General features: G+C 40.9%; 1 protein-coding gene across 6 annotated transcripts in view; it reads left to right on the top strand.

Annotated features, from left to right (window-relative positions):
* actn1 (actinin, alpha 1) overlaps positions 1-19,614 on the top strand; it is a 219,544-nt gene that overhangs the window by 115,609 nt on the left and 84,321 nt on the right. For all 6 annotated transcript variants that reach the window (XM_060828843.1, XM_060828840.1, XM_060828842.1 and 3 more), the window contains exons 4-5: positions 12,023-12,109; positions 17,203-17,290. In XM_060828843.1, coding sequence (XP_060684826.1) covers positions 12,023-12,109; positions 17,203-17,290 — 175 coding nt within the window. The remainder of the gene's footprint in view (positions 1-12,022; positions 12,110-17,202; positions 17,291-19,614) is intronic.

Below are 19,614 nucleotides of genomic sequence, written 5' to 3'. Positions count from 1 at the left end.
CTCTTTATCGAAGGCCGTTTATTTTATTTGCATGAAATTAACGTTGGACCATTAGTGTCTCTTCAGGCATAATGAGTTTCAGTAGCGCCCCATAGTTCTCACTAGTTCGGGAGACATTTCATCTGCTCATCATCTTATAGCTGTGGACTGAGATCTGCAAAATGTAGTGGTGTGAAATTCCAAGAGGATGATACCTGGTAATTGTTGATTGGAATCCTTCCAGGTATTTTAAGAAATTCCTATTATTCTGTTGGTAGCAACCATGTTATTGTCTGATTTGAAAATGAAAATATAGCTTTTAATATTGATGGTTAAGAACTGTTCCTTCTCAATTAAGTTTGAGTTTTGTTTTAAGTTGTTCTCAGGGTGTGGGTGTCTCTGACAGGGCTGGGGTTTTTTGCCCATCCTTAATTGCTCTGGCAGTGAGCTTACTTGTCAGACTGCTGGTGTAGGGATAGCAACAATGCTGTTGGAGAGGTAGTGCTAGGTTTTCTCTTTTGACTCAATAACTGTGTGATGTGGAGGGACACCTGTTGCTCATGGTCTTCAAGATGGTCAAGGCCGCAGTTTCAAAAGCTGCTGTCAAAGGAGCCCGAATAGGTTGTAAGAGATATTGAGCTCTGTATGATTATTGGTGAACTATCCTATTTCTGACCTTTCCTCAATGATTTTCCCTCCGTGATGTTCACCTGGTTTTAATGTTGAGGTTCCTCCGGGGAAGTGGTAAGTGCACCATAGGACTACCTTTGCTTGAGTCTTGCTTTGGGCCGGCACTGGTCATGGACACGCACAAAGAAACCAGATGTCCAGCTGAGTGGGAGGTGAGCTGGAAGGAGAATGCGGAGATGCTTCAGAGTCATTTGAACAAGCTGAGTGAGTGAGCAGAGATGGAGTATAATGTGGAGGTTATTCACTTTGTTAGTAAAAACAGGAAGGCATATTGTCACCTGAATGGAGATAAATTGGGAAACAGGGAGGTGTGGTGAATCCTGGGTGTCTTTGTGCGCCAATCACTGAGAGTATGTGTGCAGGTCCAGCTGGCAGTGAAGAAGGCAAATAATATGTTGGCCTTCATAGTGAGAGGATTTGTGTGCAGGAACAGGGATGTCTTGCTGCAATTATACAGAGCGGCAGTGAGACAACGCCTGGAGCAGATTTGGTCTCCATATCTGAGGACGGATATTCTGGCTGTGTGGTGAGTGCAACAAAGGTTAAACAGATTTATGTCAGTCCTGTTGTTTGGGAATCAATGAAGAGATATTGGATCGGCTAGAACTGTATTCACTGGAGTTTAAGAGAATGAGGGGAATCTGGTAGAAATCGAAAATTCGAACTGGACCAGACAGGGTCAACACAGGAAGGATGTTCCCGGGAATCCAGAATCAGGGTTTCAGGATATGGGGAGGCTAACTGGGACTGGGATGAAAGAAATTTATTCATCCATAGAGTCATAGAGATGTACAGCACAGAAACAGACCCTTCGATCCAACTTGTCCATGCCAACCAGATATCCCAACCCAATCTAGTCCCACTGTCAGCACCTGGCCCATATCTCTTTAAACCCTTCCTCTTCATAAACCCACCCAAATGCCTTTTAAAGGTCGCAATTGTACTAGCTTCCACCACTTCCTCTGGCAGCTCATTCCATACACGTGAAAAAGTTGCCCCTTAGGTCTCTTTTATATCTTTCCCCTCTCGCCCTAAACGTATGCCCTCTAGTTTTGGATTCCCCCATCCCAGGGAAAAGACTTTATCTATTTACCCTATCCATGCCCCTCATGATATTCTAAACTTCTATAAGGTCAACCCTCAGCCTCTTCTGGTCCAGGGAAAACAGCCTTAGCATATTCAACCTCTCCCTACAGAACTGAGTGGTGAATTCTCTCCCATCGAAAACAGTCGAGGCCAAAATATTCAACATTTTCAAGGAGTTAGATATAGTTCTGGGGGATCAAAGGGTATGAGGACTAAGCAGGAATAGGGTAACCATGATCATACTGAATGGTAAAGCAGGCTCGAAGGGACAAATGGCCTACTCGTGCTCCTATGTTTATGTTGCTATGAAGAACAAAATTGACAGGCGGCACACAGAGTACAAATTTTGATGATGTGAGCACAAACTGCAGTTTTTAACCAGGAAAATTACTTTTGTTCCTGGCAGCTCTGTAGTAGGAGGTTAATGATCTGAGTCTGGTCTTTCTCCAGCAACAGGAGACTGAACAGGTAACTGTGCACCGGACGAGTGTCTCTACAGAGTTACTGATTGATGGCATTCTCCACAGCCAAGTAGACATTAGCAGTTTGGGTTTTGCGATGGAAATAATTGAGGCCATCAGATCTCGCAAGCATTTAAGAGCATCTCATGGCAACTGCATATGTTGAGTGCAAGATAGGAATCACTGAGCCACTTTTGTTTTCTTAGTTTTGTTTTCCCCTTGCTTGTGTAGGAGCTCTGTAACAACAGCATCTCACTCAGCAACACTGCATTGAAGTCCATGAAGAGGGTGAATTTGCCCACTGGAAACAAAAACATTATCAGAAAACATTAAGGTGTATCCAACTAAGTGCAAATGGTTTTTTTAATTGAGATAAGTCTGAATTACTGCCAAACATAAACTTCTGACATTGAAAATATATTTTCGCAAGTGTGATGTAGCATTCCTTCAGATTTTAATTATTCTTAAAAAGTTTTCAAAATTTAATCTTTAAATTTGAACACTTCTTTTTCATTATCTCTCAGTTTCACTCTTCTTTTCCTCTGTTCAGTGTTTTTGCACCTGATTTTGCATATCATTAATCCCGTGTGCTTCATCAAATTCCACATACCAGTTGAAGACGTGCTCTGTTCACATAAGTTCCTTATCCCCAGTAGAGGGCACTTTAATCTTTGGCTCTTGGCAATCACAAATGCTATACAAAAGCCCAGTGTTTGGTTGTAAAAGGAATGGCAAATATTGGTTATTTGCCATGAACTGCAAAATCCAGGCCGTTGCTGTTCATTGGTGTAATCATAATTTTCTTGTAAGTTTTTATACTCATGTGTATGTGGATATAGGTCAGTGTCTGTGTGTGTTTGTTTTCTTAGAGGTATCTGATGAATGGGATTTATAAAATCAATTGACTCAGATTTTCACTGTAACAAAGTTTGGTTTCTGCTAATGTGTACAGCCATTGATGCCTTTATTGAGTAGACCATTATCTATGATTGCACGTCTAGTCAAAGTTTATTATTATCAACTTACAAAGGAAACAAACCCAATTCTTGATTAAAATTCATTGTGTATCAGCGTGTGTATGTATGTTTAATTGATAACCATATATTGAGAAAGAAGAAAGTTGGTGATTTATCATTCAACCTTTTATGAGGATGTCAAGTGACTAATCTGTTACCATCAGACAATCTAAATGGAAATTGTTGTTCCAAGTGTGATTGAAGAGTGAATGCATTTTTAAAAATGAAATGGAAAATTCTCTTTGATTACTATTGTGTCACAATCATGAATTTCTCTAAGTGGTATTCACAAAAGGGTATGGATCACATGAACAAGTTAATGTCAGCATTGCTAATGGCACACAAACACATGCATGCATCTACATGCTACCTTCAAGAAAAATGGATAGTTGAGTATGTCCTTTCCTGTTTACATCACTCAGTGTTAAAGTTGATTACACCGTTGTCATGGCTGCTTCCTAGGCATACAATTGACAGGTCCCAATTGATAGCATCTGCACAGCTGTCATTTGGAACACTGCTTGTACTTTTTAAAACGTAAATGGAAACACTGCCAAGTTACCAAATTAATGACGCCTCTGTAAGCCCAAAAATGGAAGCTGTTTAAACTCTTGAATCAATCTCCATGTTCGTCACCTGAAGTGATTAATAGTCTGAGCCAGGGTTACTCACTAATATGTTACTTTCAGCCTTTTTAGTGCATGGAATTTACTCTTTATTCTTTCCACGTTTAACCGTTTTCCAAACCCATTTTTTTACTTTAAGCAAATTTCTATTACAGAGAATTATTAGAAGTAGTTTTGAAAGTGGCTGGCTAGGATTATTCCTTTGAGTATTTATTTTTGAGAGGTTTCTTCTGTCTTCTTGCATAGCTAAGGAGGTTTATTTATATAATAAATTGTATATTCCTGTGTTTTGAAGTTGCATATCAGGATTGTGTTAGGTCAGATTACATAGTGCACTGCTGTTTTACATTTATTTCATCCTGCCTACCACTTGCAGGTGGATGATTCAAATTCCTTCCATCTCCCCAAACCTCCTATCCTTGACAGATATTTTCCCTGGCCCCATACTCCCTACACTCCATTATACAGAGCAGACTTTCTGTGGTTCAGTAGAGTTATTGATGTCCTGCTATTGCCAAATCATGGGGTGTGGCATTTAGAACATTTGAAAACATCTGCAGAAAGGAATGATGATGCTTTTGAATTTGAAAGTCCAAAACCTGCTTTCAAATCAATAGGTTACATTCTTTGACCTTCAGTAGAACAACTGCTCAGACATATTATGACATTAATTATTCTTTTCCTCACATTCCTTCCAATTTTACTTTACGACAACTTTCAAAGTTAATGGGAAATTTTCTAAGTATGCACCATTTGTGGGACTTGGATGTTCAATATATATTTTAAATATATTTTTAGTGGAACTAATTCTGTTTTTCTGGATTGTATATATATGATTAGAGGTCAGTAATTGTGTAGCAATTCAGAATCTATAGGGTTTGGAACAGTTGTTGTTTGCAATGAGAATTTAGCTTCTGGAGTGTACCCTCTTTCAGTCCAGGAGAGATGTAAATTTGTGGAGGTAAGATGCAGCAGCACTGTGTAATATTTAACTAGTGATTTCCTGTTTCCTTCCAATTTAGGTGAGGTAAGAGAGGAGATTTCTGAGTGTATCTGTGCACTGTGAGGGCATATGAGAAGCAGTCAGGAAAAATAGTCTAGGGCATCAATGGCAAGGTCAAATATACAGTGAGCAATGGCAATACATACTCAAAATTGCATTAATAGTGCTTTTACTAGATGGAAATGTGTCAACATTGGCTGAAAGGTTTAGATTTGACATTCCCTCTCACGACTGGCACTGAAGTTACTGTGCTTGAGGTTTGTCCCTCAATGTCCAAACAGCACACTTGTATTCACATCCAGATGTTGTGATACACTTGCAATTCCTCAGCCCCCTGCATTTCAAGAAAATTAACTACAAATAAGCATTTTATTCCTGATTCTATTATCTTCCGATTCGGAAGCAGTTGAAGCATGTCCTTTAGTTGCTCAGTTTTTTAAAAAATTAATTTTGTGCGCAATTTGGGGATTACATTTGCATTTTTGTTAGGACCTTTGGAAAGGAACCATTTATATTTTGCAACGGAAATCTGCTGATTTGCATTTAAAATGAAGTTTACTTTGAGTTGAGTGATTCATTGTAAATGGAAAACGTATAAAAGTCCAAATTGAAAAGAAAATCATTCAAAGCTCTTGTGATAACTCAGTGTTGGAATAGTGCTATCATAAAAATATATTTAAATAGCTGCATGGATTTAAGAGCATTCAGTGAATAATACCATATAGTTGACTGGGACTGACAGACAGTGATGCATTTGACAGACCATCTATGGATGATGGAGACAGGACTGGGCTTGATTCGTCAATATACAGAGCCTTTTATACTGAGCATGATGAATGAAGGAAAAGGCAGAGAAGTACATTTTGTTTGTGTTCAATGTTTGTCATGGAGCAGTGACCTGCAGCAAAGCTTCACTGGGAAACCATCTTCACCAGTTAACATAATAGTACATCATACAAGTGACTCATTAACTGTCAGGTCATCGGATTAGACTCTGCTGCTATTGGAAGAGTCTGTTTTTCTGTTTCCTGGTTTAATAAAGGATTTGTGTATCTAGTTGTCATCGTTAGAACAAACTGAACTGATTGTGGCTAGGATTGTATATTGATTACCAATAATGTCTTGACATAAAACCAAAGAACTGTGATTGCTGGAGATCTGAAATTGCTGGAGAAACTCCAGCAGGTCTAGCAGCATCTGTGGGGTGAAAGCAGAGGTAACATTTCGAAGGAATGGTTTCATCAGAACTGTTCTGATGAAGAGTCATCTGACTTAAAAACATAGTTAATGTTTTTTGGAGTTTCTCCAGCAATTTCAGATCTCCAGCAATCACAGTTCTTTGGTTTTATATTAAGACATTGTTTGTAATCAATATACAGTCCTAGCCACAATCAGTTCAGTTTCATCTAATGATGACAACTAGATACACAAATCCTTTATTAAAACAGGAAACAGAAAAACAGACTCTTCCACTAGCAGCAGAGTCAAATCCGATGACCTGACAGTTAATGAGTCATTTGTATGATGTATTATTATGTTAACTGGTGTAGATGGTTTCCCAGTGAAGCTTTGCTGCAGGTCACTGCTCCATGACAAACATTGAACACAAATGAAATGTACACCTCTTGAAGTCAAGCATTTAGCCATCATTCAGTTTGGTGCATTATATCGCCTTTTACTCATTCTGAACTTATTAAAACTTTCAAGTACTTTAAGTGTTCAAAAATTCTTGTAGACTTTTTAACTGCTTGCAAAGACTGAAAATCTTTAAAAATCCTTCAACAAACCGATGTGTCACGCAGCAAACTGGCTGTGCAAACCAACTTACTGAGTACTAGCCAAAACTTGCCATAATATTGTACAAAAACTGAAATGGCTGGAGAAACTCCAGCAGATCTAGCTGCATCTGTGTGAAGAAAGCATGGTTAATGTTTTTAAGTCAGATGACTCTTCATCAGAACAGTTCTGATGAAACTATTTCCCTCGAAATGTTACCTCTGCTTTCACCCCACAGATGCTGCTAGACCTGCTTGAGTTTCTCCAGCCATTTCAGTTTTTGTATAATATTATGGCAAGTTTTGGTTAGTACTCAGTCAGTTGGTTTGCACAGCCAGTTTGCTGCATGACACATCGGTTTGTTGAAGAATTTTTAAAGCTTTTCAAAGTCTTTGCAAGCAGTTAAAAAGTCTACAATAATTTTTGAACACTTAAAACTTTCAAGTACTTTAATAAGTTCAGAATGAGTAAAAGGAGATATAATGCACCAAGCTGAATGATGGCTGAATGCTTGACTTCAAGAGGTGTGACTTCCAGTGGAGTCAGATGAGAATATAACTCAGCTCAGTGGTAGGCCTTGGAGTGGGGAGTTTGTGCTGGAGCTATCCTGCAGCTAGTGAACAAGTTCACTCTGCAGCCTTATGGACAAGGCCAGAATGGACTCCTTCAAAGGCAGGTTTGCTGCTGAGAGGAAAATCTAGGCCAGGATGTGTTATTGAAAATGAGGATGCATTGAAGAAACATGCAGCATTGAAATGGTACACTATGCTTATAGATAGGTTGTTTTTTGTAAGTTCAAACTGATCTTTCTTTTCTTAAAAAAAACACATGTTTGGGAATGATGTCACAAAACACATGGGATGGAGCCAAGAAAGAGAAGAAACATTGACATTTAAAGGTCTCTTGAATGCTGTGATGCTGGGGGGAAAGGACTGCAGTGTTTTTGTTTGGAACAGATGAGCAGATGGCTTTAGTCTGTGCATCCATCTTGAGTCTGTTTGTTCAAGATGGTAGTCTGTGGTTGCAGACAGGTGTGGGTGAGAGTAGATCGATTCGGTTGTAAGCCGTTTACATCAGCAGCTTTGCCTCAAAAAGCAGCCAAATACCAACAGGATGATTCCCGTTTGTTTACAATCTGCAGGATTTAGATAGCAATCGGTCGGTTTGCTGTTCATTTCATGCTGAAGAAATCCTGTGACTGTCAGGACTGGGCACTTGCAGTAGTTTTTTGATGAGTAAGATGTCTTTGTGCTTCCTATCCCCACCCTTTCCCTTTCCTGAAGGTGCTGGCTCACGTTGGAAGCTAGTTCCATGGAGACCAGTAACACGCTACAATCTTTCTCCTCCTCTTATCCAAGTTTTTGTTTTAATTAGTGAATGTCAATAGGCTGTTTGAGGGCATAGCCAGAGCGCTGAGCCCAGGCCAGCATTTACCTGCTATTCACAAGGACACTGAGGCTTAATGGAGCCTAGAGGAATCTTGACTACTTCCTTGTCTGTAACATAGGGGTATTGGGGCTAATTATTCCAACCCTGCTGCAATCAGCAAGCTTAAGTAAGATCAGGAACAGTTTTTACATGTGCATACTGGCTGCAGTATTGGAATATTGAGAGTGAAAATCCAGTTTGATATCAGAGTTTGTCACTGAATGTAACTGCTTTTAATTGAATGTGAACAACACTAGCATATTCAGCATTTATTGCTTATCATAATTGTCCTTGAGAAGGTGTTGATGAGCTGTCTTCTTTCTTTTTAAGATTAGATTACTTAGTGTGGAAACAGGCCCTTCGGCCCAACAAGTCCACACCGACCCGCCGAAGCGGAACCCACCCAGACCCATTCTCCTACATTTACCCCTGCACCTAACACTACGGGCAGTTTAGCATGGCCAATTCACCTAACCTGCACATTTTTGGACTGTGGGAGGAAACCGGAGCACCTGGTGGAAACCCACACAGACACGGGGAGAATGTGCAAACTCCACACAGTCAGTCGCCTGAGTTGGGAATTGAACCCGGGTCTCTGGCGCTGTGAGGCAGCAGTGCTAACCACTGTGCCACCCATAAACTTGAACTGCTGCAGTCTATGTGGTGGTGTTAGAAAGTTCAAGGATTTTGATGAAGCAAAGGAAAAATATGTATTTCTAAGTCATGATGGTGGTGGGAACTTGCAGGTGGTACTGTTCAAATGTACGTGCTGCGAGTGTCCTTCTGTGTTGTAGAGTTTACATGTTTGGAAGGCACAGTTAAAGGGACCTTAAAGTCCTACAATGCATCTTGTAGATGTTACACAGCACTGCCACTGTGCACTGGTCATGGAATGAATGAATATTTATAGTGCTGGATAAAATGCCAATCCAATAGGCTGCTTTGTCCTGAATGATATTGAGCTTAGGTTTTGAAGCTTCACTCACCCAGGCAAGTGGAGAGTACTCCATCACGGTCCTGACTTGAATTGTGAACGGTTTTTGGCAATCCCGAGGTAATTTTATGCCACAGAATTCCCAGTCTCTAACTTGCTCTTACATACACCCCACTTAAATGACCAACCTATTTCAGCCTTTGATCTATGGGGACCCCTGGAAAATAATAAGACCATAAGACAAGACAGAAGCAGAAATTAGGCCATTCAGCCCGGCGAATCCGCTCTGCTATTCAATCATGGCTGATAAGTTTCTCATTCCTGTTCTTCCGCCTTCTCCTCATTTAAAAAAATACCCTATAAGTTGCTGTTCTGATTGTCCTGATTTATCACCATAAAGTTGAATCTCTTTCTCTTTATATAGTGTCTTCATTGACATAGGCTTGTTCATCATGACTGATGCTATAATGTGAGAGGTAGGGTGAGGACATGCACCTACCTCAATTGATGCAGGAAATAAATTTGTAATGGGTTGATGTTATTATACACGCTAGCCACTTACCCAACAGAGCTAACTAGCCCTATTGGGAGTTCAATCGTTGGATTTATTGGAAAATCCTGTTGTTGAGCTTTATAAATACTTTTTCCCCTCTACCGTTCGATACAGTGATACATTTTTTTTCACCTAAACAAACTGCCAAACATTAAAACTTTTCAATAAAGAATATCTAACCTATTCAAAGGTCTATTCAAATAATTTGCTCCAATGACTGTTACCCAACCCCTGCCCCCAATACTTCCACATAGTTCTGAAGATTTCTCCTTTTCAAGTATATACTCACTTCTGTAATAGATTAGTATCTTTCTTTACCTTTTATTAACTCAGAGGTGAGCCAACATTCCCTCTAAGCTATGCAGCCTTGCAGCTACTGGCAAGGTCCACGCAGCAGCAGGGAGGATTAGAGGGAGCATTGTTCTCCAGTGTACATTGTAAAGTGCAACAAAATAAAACTCTCTCTTTTTATTCCCTCATTTGGGCGGCACGGTGGCACAGTGGTTAGCACTGCTGCCTCACAGCACCTGTAGACCCGGGTTCAATTCCCGACTCAGGCGACTGACTGTGTGGAGTTTGCACGTTCTCCCCGTGTCTGCGTGGGTTTCCTCCGGGTGCTCCGGTTTCCTCCCACAGTCCAAAGATGTGCGGGCCAGGTGAATTGGCCAAGCTAAATTGCCCGTAGTGTTAGGTAAGGGGTAAATGTAGGGGTATGGGTGGGTTGCGCTTCGGCGGGTCGGTGTGGACTTGTTGGGCCGAAGGGCCTGTTTCCACACTGTAAGTCTAATCTAATCTAATCTAATCACTGTTAAATCATTCTTTTCAGTGCGGTTTATACAAGTTGAATGAGTGGGCAAATGCATGGCAAGTGACTTATAATGTGAGGTTATCCGCTCTGATAGCAGCAGGTGGTGCAGAACGAAAACATGTTGGCCTTAATAGTGGGAGCATTCCAGTACGGGAGTAGGGATGTCTTACTGCAATGGTACAGGGCCTTGGTGAGACCACACCTGGAGAGTGCTGAGGTCACAAGCTTGGAAAAGATTTATAGCTTGTTGAGGTTGTTGATGTAAGTTTGCTTGCTGAGCTGGAAGGTTTATTTTCAGACGTTTCATCACCATGCTAGGTAACATCATCAGTGAGCCTCCGGTGAAGCGCTGGTGTTATGTCCTGCTTTCTGTTTGTGTTGTGTGTCTTTTTGGTCATCTTATTTGAGTAAGGATGTTCTGGCTATGAAGGGAGTGCAATGCAGGTTTACCAGGCTGACTGATTCATGGCACTGCAGACATGTTGTATTGAGAGAGATCGGATCAATTCAGACTATATTAATTGCAGATTAGAGAAATGAGGGGGAATCTCCTAACAATCCAAAACTAGACAGGATAAATGCAGGATGTATGTTCGTAATGACTGACTGAGGGATCCCGAACCAGGGCCTCTCAGCCCCAGCATAGGGGTCGACTATTGAGGACTGAACCATGGAGAAGTTTCTTCAAATTGCTGGAAAAGCTCAGCATGTCTGACGGCATCCATGGAAAGAAAGTGGAGTTAATTCAGTGGAGAATGGACTGAAAAATTAACTCCACTTTCCTTCCATGGATGCTGTCAGACCTGCTGAGCTTTTCCAGCAACTTCTGGTTTGTTTCTGAGTTCCAGTATCTGCAGTTCTTTGGTCTTCTGCATCCTGCTTTATCCCCATACCCCTTAGCCCCAAGAACTAGGACAAACTTATTCTCTAAACTATTCAACATTTTGACTTCAACTGCTTTGTGTGAATTCCACAGGCTCAGCACTCGCTGAGTGAAGAAACTTCTCCATGGTTCAGTCCTCAATAGTCAACCCCTATGCTGGGGCTGAGAGGCCCTGGTTTGAGACTCCCCAGTCACTCATTGCAAACGTACATCCTGCGTTTATCCCGTCTAGTCCTGGATTTCTAGGAGATTCCCCCTCATTTTTCTAATCTGCAGTTAATATAGTCCGAATTGATCTAATCTCTCTTAATACTATATTTCTGAATGTAGAATGGACCAGAAACGTTAACTCCACTTTCTTTCCATGGATGCTGTCAGACCTGCTGAGCTTTTCCAGCAATTTGATTTGGTTACTGCCTACAGAGTTGGATGATCACCCGTGATCATGTTGCATGTCAGAACAGTCAAATGGCCTACTCCCGCTCCTATTGTCTGTTTCAATGTTTTAACTGTTTGAATTACTTCTAGTACAGCTTTTGATTTGTAGTCCTGTTTTTCAATGCAAGGAAATGTGCAAATGTGGGGTTAGCTTGAATGCACACCAGTATTGAACTTCAAGTTTTGACATCGGGACGCTTTTCGCTTGAGTTGAAGAGTTGCATACTTGTTTGCTTTTGTTGGGAATTGGGAGCGATGCCTGACGCAAGGTTTTGGATAAAAATGTTTAGGGGAATAAAAAGTTGTTTGAGACTATTTGTTAAACAATTTTCTCTTTGCAGAAATTGTGGATGGAAATGCGAAGATGACACTTGGCATGATCTGGACAATCATCCTTCGATTTGCCATCCAGGATATCTCTGTGGAAGGTAAGCAGGTTCTGCTGCGTGCATGGAATGAGTTGTCAGAGGAAGTGGTTGAGGCTGGTACAATAACCACATTTAAAAGGCATCTGGATGGGTATTTGAATAGGAAGGGTTTAGAGGGATACGGGCCAAGTGCTGGCAAATGGGACTAGATTAGGTTAGGATATCTGGTCAGCATGGACGAGTTGGACCAAAGGGTCTGTTTCCAAATATATATCACTATGACTCATCGAATTATCTTGAAACCCTTTAGTATTCCATGGCAAATAAAAACTTAGTTTTCTTCTATGGTTGTAATGTTGGACCTTCAAAATTGAAGCCCATTCATCTTTTATTTTAAAGGCGGGGGACTGGGGATAAGCAGATATTTTTACAGGCTGTTGGCTAGAAAACTCCTAACCCACTGTTGATATAGTTAACAGATGTGAAACATAATCAGCGCTATTCCTGGTTACCAGTTAATTGCAATTGACTTATTTTTGTACAATGTTGCTGTCATGAATTAAGTATGTTGTATTTACGATCGTTTTCTGTCATTTCAGCTGAAAATACACGCAACTCAATAGAGGAGCTTTATCCTAATAAAATTATTATTTCTCTGCTTTCCCCTGTCCCTCCCCATTGGGAGAATAAATAAACATTTCCCTTATTATCCCCACAATCGTTGGGATAAAATGGATGGTGAGGAAAGTTAAAGTAAATGATGGAGTGCTCCTAATTGAGTACCAATTGGTACCCATTGCTAAAATCATTTCCTTTTAAGCCTAACCTTAAATCTTGAAGTCAACTTTCTTGTGCATTTTAAAAGCAGCCACAGAAAATTAGCTCTAATGTAATCATTATTATGAGCTTCTGATGAGCAAGATTGCTTTGAATATTCATATTCTGAGATTCACATTGCCATGCCAAAAGCCTTGTCCTGTCACATAATTACTTTAACATGCAGGTTATGTTTTTTAATGCCAATAAAATGAACATGTCTCTCCTAATTATTGTATCCAATTATAGCTACATGTTGGAGCTTGGCAAGTCCTCTCTTTCTCAAGTAGGCTTCACACTGGGACCAGTTGCTACTCCTTTAAAATGAGTAATGATGACCATTTGAGAACTGGTGATTGTTCTGCTGAGTGGTGATTGGCACCTTTCCTACTACTGAACGCCACTCTAGCTCTCTATCTTCAATGTGGAATAGTTATGCCATCTAAACAAAACTTGTCCATTTATGAGTCCCGAAAGGACAGGTCTTGATTTGACTGTTTGAATGTCCTTTTAGCAGTGTAAAGAAGAAAAGGCATATTATTCCCTGCATCCTGTATTGCCCCTACATTTTCCTGCACGACCAGGAATATAGTTTTCCATCTGAACTGGAACGTGTTGTGAGAGCACTTAGGCTTTAAGGGGTGTACTTTGTCCTGGTTTCTTTTAGGAACAAGATTGAATTAGAGGGATTGAGCAGTCGATGGTAACATAAACAGCTGGTGAGGCCTTAGGTGGTTTTTTAAATATAAGTTGGAACAGTAGGAGCAGCCTGGCTGGGTGAGGCCAGTTCTCACATATCTGGGTTTCTAGTGATTTTGTTCTAAGCTTTAAACAGTTGGAGTCTCAACAGGTTTGGAAGCTGCAGTAAATGTCTCCTGGCTGCCCCTCTTATTTTTGCTTGATTATTTTTTTCTGTCTTTCTGGTGGGATGCGTGAGAGACCATTTGGTTTCTGACATTGTCTTTTTTGTCAAGTGGTGTGTTTCTGGCATGTTACTGATTTGGAACAGTTAATTAGTAACAGTTACTGCACTTTTTGTTTCTGTTACGTTTTCCAGTAGAGTTATGTTATTCTACGTTCTTCATTTTATGGTAATATAACTATAGTATTTGAATAAGCTATGTTTTGCTTAACATTGAGTAGTTTGACCAGTGGAATTACATCTGTAACACCATACTTTACATTTGTCTTTAAAATAAGAAAAAGTTTGGGGTAGGCTACCTTCTTAAAATATTTGGTGGGGGGTGGGGGGGAAGAGGATGGAAAGAGGGTCTGGTCTGGTCTGGTCCATAACAATGTTAAGTGGGTCAGGGTCCATTCTATCTTCTACATGGCTTATTTGCAATATCCAGTACAACACATGGGCAGACTGCTTTTCAATTCCACAAATTAGCCTCACTTGAGTGGAAGTGGTTCTTCTAAAATATGGTAATGAACGTGTTGTGACATGCCACTAGAGCAGGTGGAACTTGAACCTGGGACTTCAGGCTCAGAGGTAAGGGACGCTATATCTGTGCCATGAGTCCCAGACTATATCTAATATATGTGTCCTAATCTCTAACCAATTAGTTGCTGCTGTTCTTAATCACAATTAGAGCAAGCACATATGTGTACTCAATGGACAGTATTCATAACACAAACAGAAGGTATCTAGAAAGGAGTATTTCTGAACAGAAACATATTGTCAACGCATTTCATCATGTACTCATCAGGCCTAATACAAGAGGCCAAATTTCACAAACCATTTCAGCAGTTTATACAACAGGAAAGAAATGTTTGGGTTGGTTGGCAAGTCTACTTTGACTCACCTAAGTGTTGGCATGGAGAAAATATCCAGGAACTGTGGCTTCCCCAGGCTCCCTGGTAATTCAAAAAATGCCACAAGACTGGAACACATTCCTTTTGTTTGCAGGGAATGAGTTCCTGTGTATGAATGGGTGTTACTCCTAGCAAGCGTGAATAAGCTGAATTAGAATGTTATAATGGTTGTTGATGTGATGTTTAGCACACAGAAGGTCAGGCTTTTGGGACCATGCACCCTATTGCTTTCTGCTTAACAACACCTCAGCCAATCAGAGCAGACATGCCAATCAATCAACATTGTCTTCTCCTGTGGTACTAATTGTTGTGATCACTTGAAATTTGGCATTCTTGTGTTTGTGTCCTGAAGACAGCATGATGAAAATCTTGAGCAAAATGTCTTCCTTTTTGGTCATACACCAATATCCAATTATGCATGGATTTGTATTTCCAAGACTCTGACATCACATTTAGTGATAGGTTATGCCTGGAAATTTGCTTCTGTTGGATTTAAAATGGGTCTGTCCATAATGCTGTACTTAACCTCCTTCCCTTGCTGCTTCCTTGAACAGGAAAAAAAACTGATCTGTTTTAGTAGAACTCATTTGTGATTGCTAGCAATGCCGAGCATTGACTGCTCGACCACCACTACAACCATTCCCCCCCGCCATCAACCACCCCCCACCACCACCAGCCCCCACTGATGTTAGCATCAAAATCTGGTATTCGTTTGAACCTCCAAGAAGGAGTTGAAGGGCAGATGCATCTTGAAACTGTGATTGCCAATGGAAATGTGATTTTTAACAGACGCATGTTGAAATACATGTAAGTTATAACACAACATTTTCCTCCTGTAGTATAAACTGTTGCAATTGTTTGCAATTTGGGTGTTTTTGTCCTGATGAGTACGCATTTGGTAGCATGTCACCCAACACAGAACTGGTGTATTGCTGAATTATCAAGTGTCCCAACTAGCTTGTGTAAGTGTTTACTCTGAGCTGAAAATGTGTTGCTGGAAAAGCGCAGCAGGTCAGGCAGCATCCAAGGAGCAGGAGAATCGACGTTTCGGGCATGAGCCCTTCTTCAGGAACTCTTCACGGGACTGTTTACTCTTCCCACAAACAAGAAGCTCACATCACCTTTATCCAATCTAATTTTAATCATTGACATTGTATTTCCTTCAACCACTAACCCTGGAAGTGATTTCCATAGTCTCTCAACTCCCTATGTTTCAAGGTTTCTCTGCCTTTGTTTGAACAATGTTATTCCAGGTTCCTTCAGCAACTGGAAATACTCTGCCTCTATCTTTCTGTCCCATTCTGTTATTTATAAACTTTCAATCACGCCTCCATGCAATTTTAGAGTCAGAGTTATACAGCATGGAAACAGATCCTTTGGTCTAACTCATCCATGCTGACCACATATCTTAAACTAATCTGGTGCTGTTTGCCAGCACTTGGTCTATATCCCTCTAAACCCTTCATATTCATATACTCATCTAGATGCCTTTAAAATGTTGTAATTGTACCAGCCTCCATCAGTTCCTCTGGCAGCTCATCATACACTCTCTCACACACTCTCTCTCACTCTCTCTCTCTCACACTCTCTCTCTCTCTCTCTCTCTCTCTCACACTCTCTCTCTCACACACACACACTCTCTCTCTCACACACTCTCTCTCTCACACACTCTCTCACCTCTGCATGAGAATGCTACCCTTCAGGTCCCCTTTTATACCTTTCCCCTCTCACCCTAAACCTATGCCGTCTAGTTTTGGATTCCCCTACCCTGGTAAAAAGATCTTGGCTATTCATCCTGTCCATGCTTCTCCTGATTTTTATAAACCTCTATAACATCAATCCTCAGCCTCTGCTCCAGGAAGAATAGCCTCAGCCTGTCCCCATAACTCAACCCTCCAACCCCGGCAATATTCTTATAAATCTTACTTGCGCCTTTTCAAATTTCACAACATCCTTCCTAGACAAGGAGACGAGAATTGTACGCTATATTCCAACAGTTGTCACCAATGTCCTGTACAGCTACAACATGACCTCCCAACTCTTATACTCAACACACTGACCAATAAGGGCAAGTGTACCAAGTGCTTTCTTTATTACCCTGACGACTTGCAACTCCAACTTCAAGGAGCTATAAACCTGCACTCCAAGGTCTTTGTATTCAAATGGAGCATGCTTCTTTGTTCCAGACAGTATCCTAATAAATCTCTATTGAACTACTTTAGAAACCTCAAACGTCCTTCATAAATATAAAGCCTACTACTATGCAAAGTACTGTACTGCAGTTTTAGAAATTTCATGGTATCTCACTGTTACCATTTGGGTTTTGTATACTGTTCCATGTAATAAAACTTCTAATTCCATGAGCTTTTAAAGGCTTTTTAATGTAAGGTGCTGTCTTCAATGCTTTGTGAGCTTGTATCCCCAACTGCAGGTCTATGCTGAGAACCAGCTGGTGAATGTTAGCCCTCTAACCTTACAGAGTCATGCATTGTTCTTAAGATTGCCTTTGGTTTTCACAGAGACATCTGCAAAGGAAGGGCTCCTCCTATGGTGTCAACGCAAGACAGCTCCTTACAAGAATGTAAACATTCAGAACTTCCACATCAGGTAACCCCATCTAAGAAGATCTCTCTTTTTTTGTTACGATTTCAGCTGGAATTTGAAGACTGCCTATTTCAGATGGGAATACTATGTCACGTTTAAGCCCTCTGAGTTAACGTAATGGTTATCGTGAAACAATGGTGCTCTCATCCTCTTGCATAGTCTCACTCGCTCTCAGCTGCAGTTTCCACCATGAGCACTGATTGAGGATCATTGCGAGGATGATCCTGATCTTCCAGGAAGTTTGAGACAATTGTTGCTGTGCAACCTACTTTTGAAAGTTGTTGGCCACTGGGCTTGTTACTTTTATCTTTGGTAACCTACAGCAAAAGTTAATGTTTTTAAGCTCTTGCCCTTCATGTTAATAATGTGATGATTCCCTAACTGTCATGTCTCTATAGAGCACTGTCTGCTTGTGTATTTTCAACCCATTGTTGGTGTTATGACCCTGGAATGCAACAATGTCGTATTCTCCTTCAAGGAGCCTTGCTGTGCCTGGCTGTGAGATCTGAGTAAAGTTAACATTTCCCGTCATAAAAAGTAATATTTTGCAGCAACACAGCAATTTTTAAAATGTACTTTTAGAGAGATTGTGAACTTTTTTTATTGAGGTGAGCTAAAGTATCACCTGGTGAAAGTCAAGTCATAACTTCTGATGTCAAGCACATGGCGTACCGCCACAATCAGCAAATTGACACCCATCAGGTTCAATTAAGAGTCTTTTTTTATTCCTATTGCCAATAAATTGCTTTTCCTCTGGTGTCTATCCAGCCACCTGAATGGTAACCACCTCCTGATCTGCTGCCAGTGCCATTCCACCAGGAATTTGGGAATTCAAATTAATTAATTAGTTTTATTTCAATATTATGTATTAGGGCATCTTCCTCTTTGCTCCATGTGCACCCTGAATAAAGGCAGACCCTGAGCCCCCTATCTGCTGAGGCTATAATCTGAGTATTTTTATTGTAAGTACTTGGCCGTGATGATTGGCCATTGCCTTCCACTCTCAGGAAGCAGGTCTTGGGCTTATCTCAGGCAGACCGAGAATCGAGTCTCATGCTGTTGGCATCATTCTGAGCCAAATACAGGCCAAACAAGCTAACTAGCTGCTCTACGAAATGTTATTTTAATATGAAATGGATCTTCATCGCCTGTGAGGTTGTTATAAGATGACTGGTGGGGTCATAGAGTATATGCTAACACAGCTTGTCACGTATTGCACCTCATCTTACCTGACTTGTGCCTTAAAGTGGTAATTGCTCACAGAGACCATTCGCTTTGTTGTGTCCTTGCCTGCTCTCCACAAGAGCAACTTAGCTAGTACCGCTTTGCTATCCTTGGCAATGTATTTTCCTCTTCAAGTGCTCATTCAATTCCATTTTGAAAGCCTCAACTGAGTCTATCTCCATCACAACCTAAGGCAGTATTTTCCAAATGCTAACCACTCACTGCATTAAATAAAGTCTTTCGTCATATTATCGACTCTTTTTAAATCCTTGTTGCACCATCTACAAACCCTTTATACCCTTCCTAAATGTGCTGCCCAGAATTAGAAGCATTGCTGCAGTCAAAGCTGAGCCAGTGTTATAACAGGCTAGTACTATAGCCTCTTTAGAAAGCAACAATCTGCATAGCAACCCCTCGCACATTGTCTGAACCCACCCCCCCTTAAAGAACTGAAACTTTGAAATCAAGTTAAATAAGAGTGTAATACCACTGATGTTTTGGGATAATGGTCCAGGAATTGAAAAGGTTATATTTAGGATTTGACAGCTGCATTCCAAAATAACAGCATTGAAGGCTGGGACTCCAAGTCTAGCCTTGGAAGTAGCTCAAGAGCATCACTGGCAATTTTATACTCCCAGACTATTGCCAGTCACTTCTTGATTTGTTTTGATGTAAGTGCCACACTGTTGCTGATGGATGTGAAAGGAACCCTCACAGCAATTTTGCAATGTTCCCAAAAGGCAGCAGCTTTAAACCTTGTTAATTTTTAATCCTAGTTTTCTGTGCAGTCAGCTTATTGGATCCACCGAGTTAATAGGGATTGCCAGCATCTTCTGGCCAATGCGTTGGGAACCAGCAGTGTTGACACATCATCCTTGCATGAATCATCGAATCCCTACAGTGTGGAAACAGGCTCTTCAGCCCAAGGAGTCCACACCAATCCTCCGAAGAGCGACTCACCCGTACCAAAGGACTCCCATACATCAGGAGCATTTCTGAACTGACAGCCAGACTGCTGCGACCACTAGGACTCATAACAGCACACAAACCAACAGTCACCCTCAGACAACAACTCACCGGGACAAAGGACTTGATACCCAGTA

Source organism: Hemiscyllium ocellatum, chromosome 8 (assembly GCF_020745735.1).
Source record: "Hemiscyllium ocellatum isolate sHemOce1 chromosome 8, sHemOce1.pat.X.cur, whole genome shotgun sequence".
Taxonomy (NCBI): domain Eukaryota; kingdom Metazoa; phylum Chordata; class Chondrichthyes; order Orectolobiformes; family Hemiscylliidae; genus Hemiscyllium; species Hemiscyllium ocellatum.
Note: the sequence above shows the minus strand (reverse complement) of the source record. Positions and strands in the feature narration are given on the sequence as shown.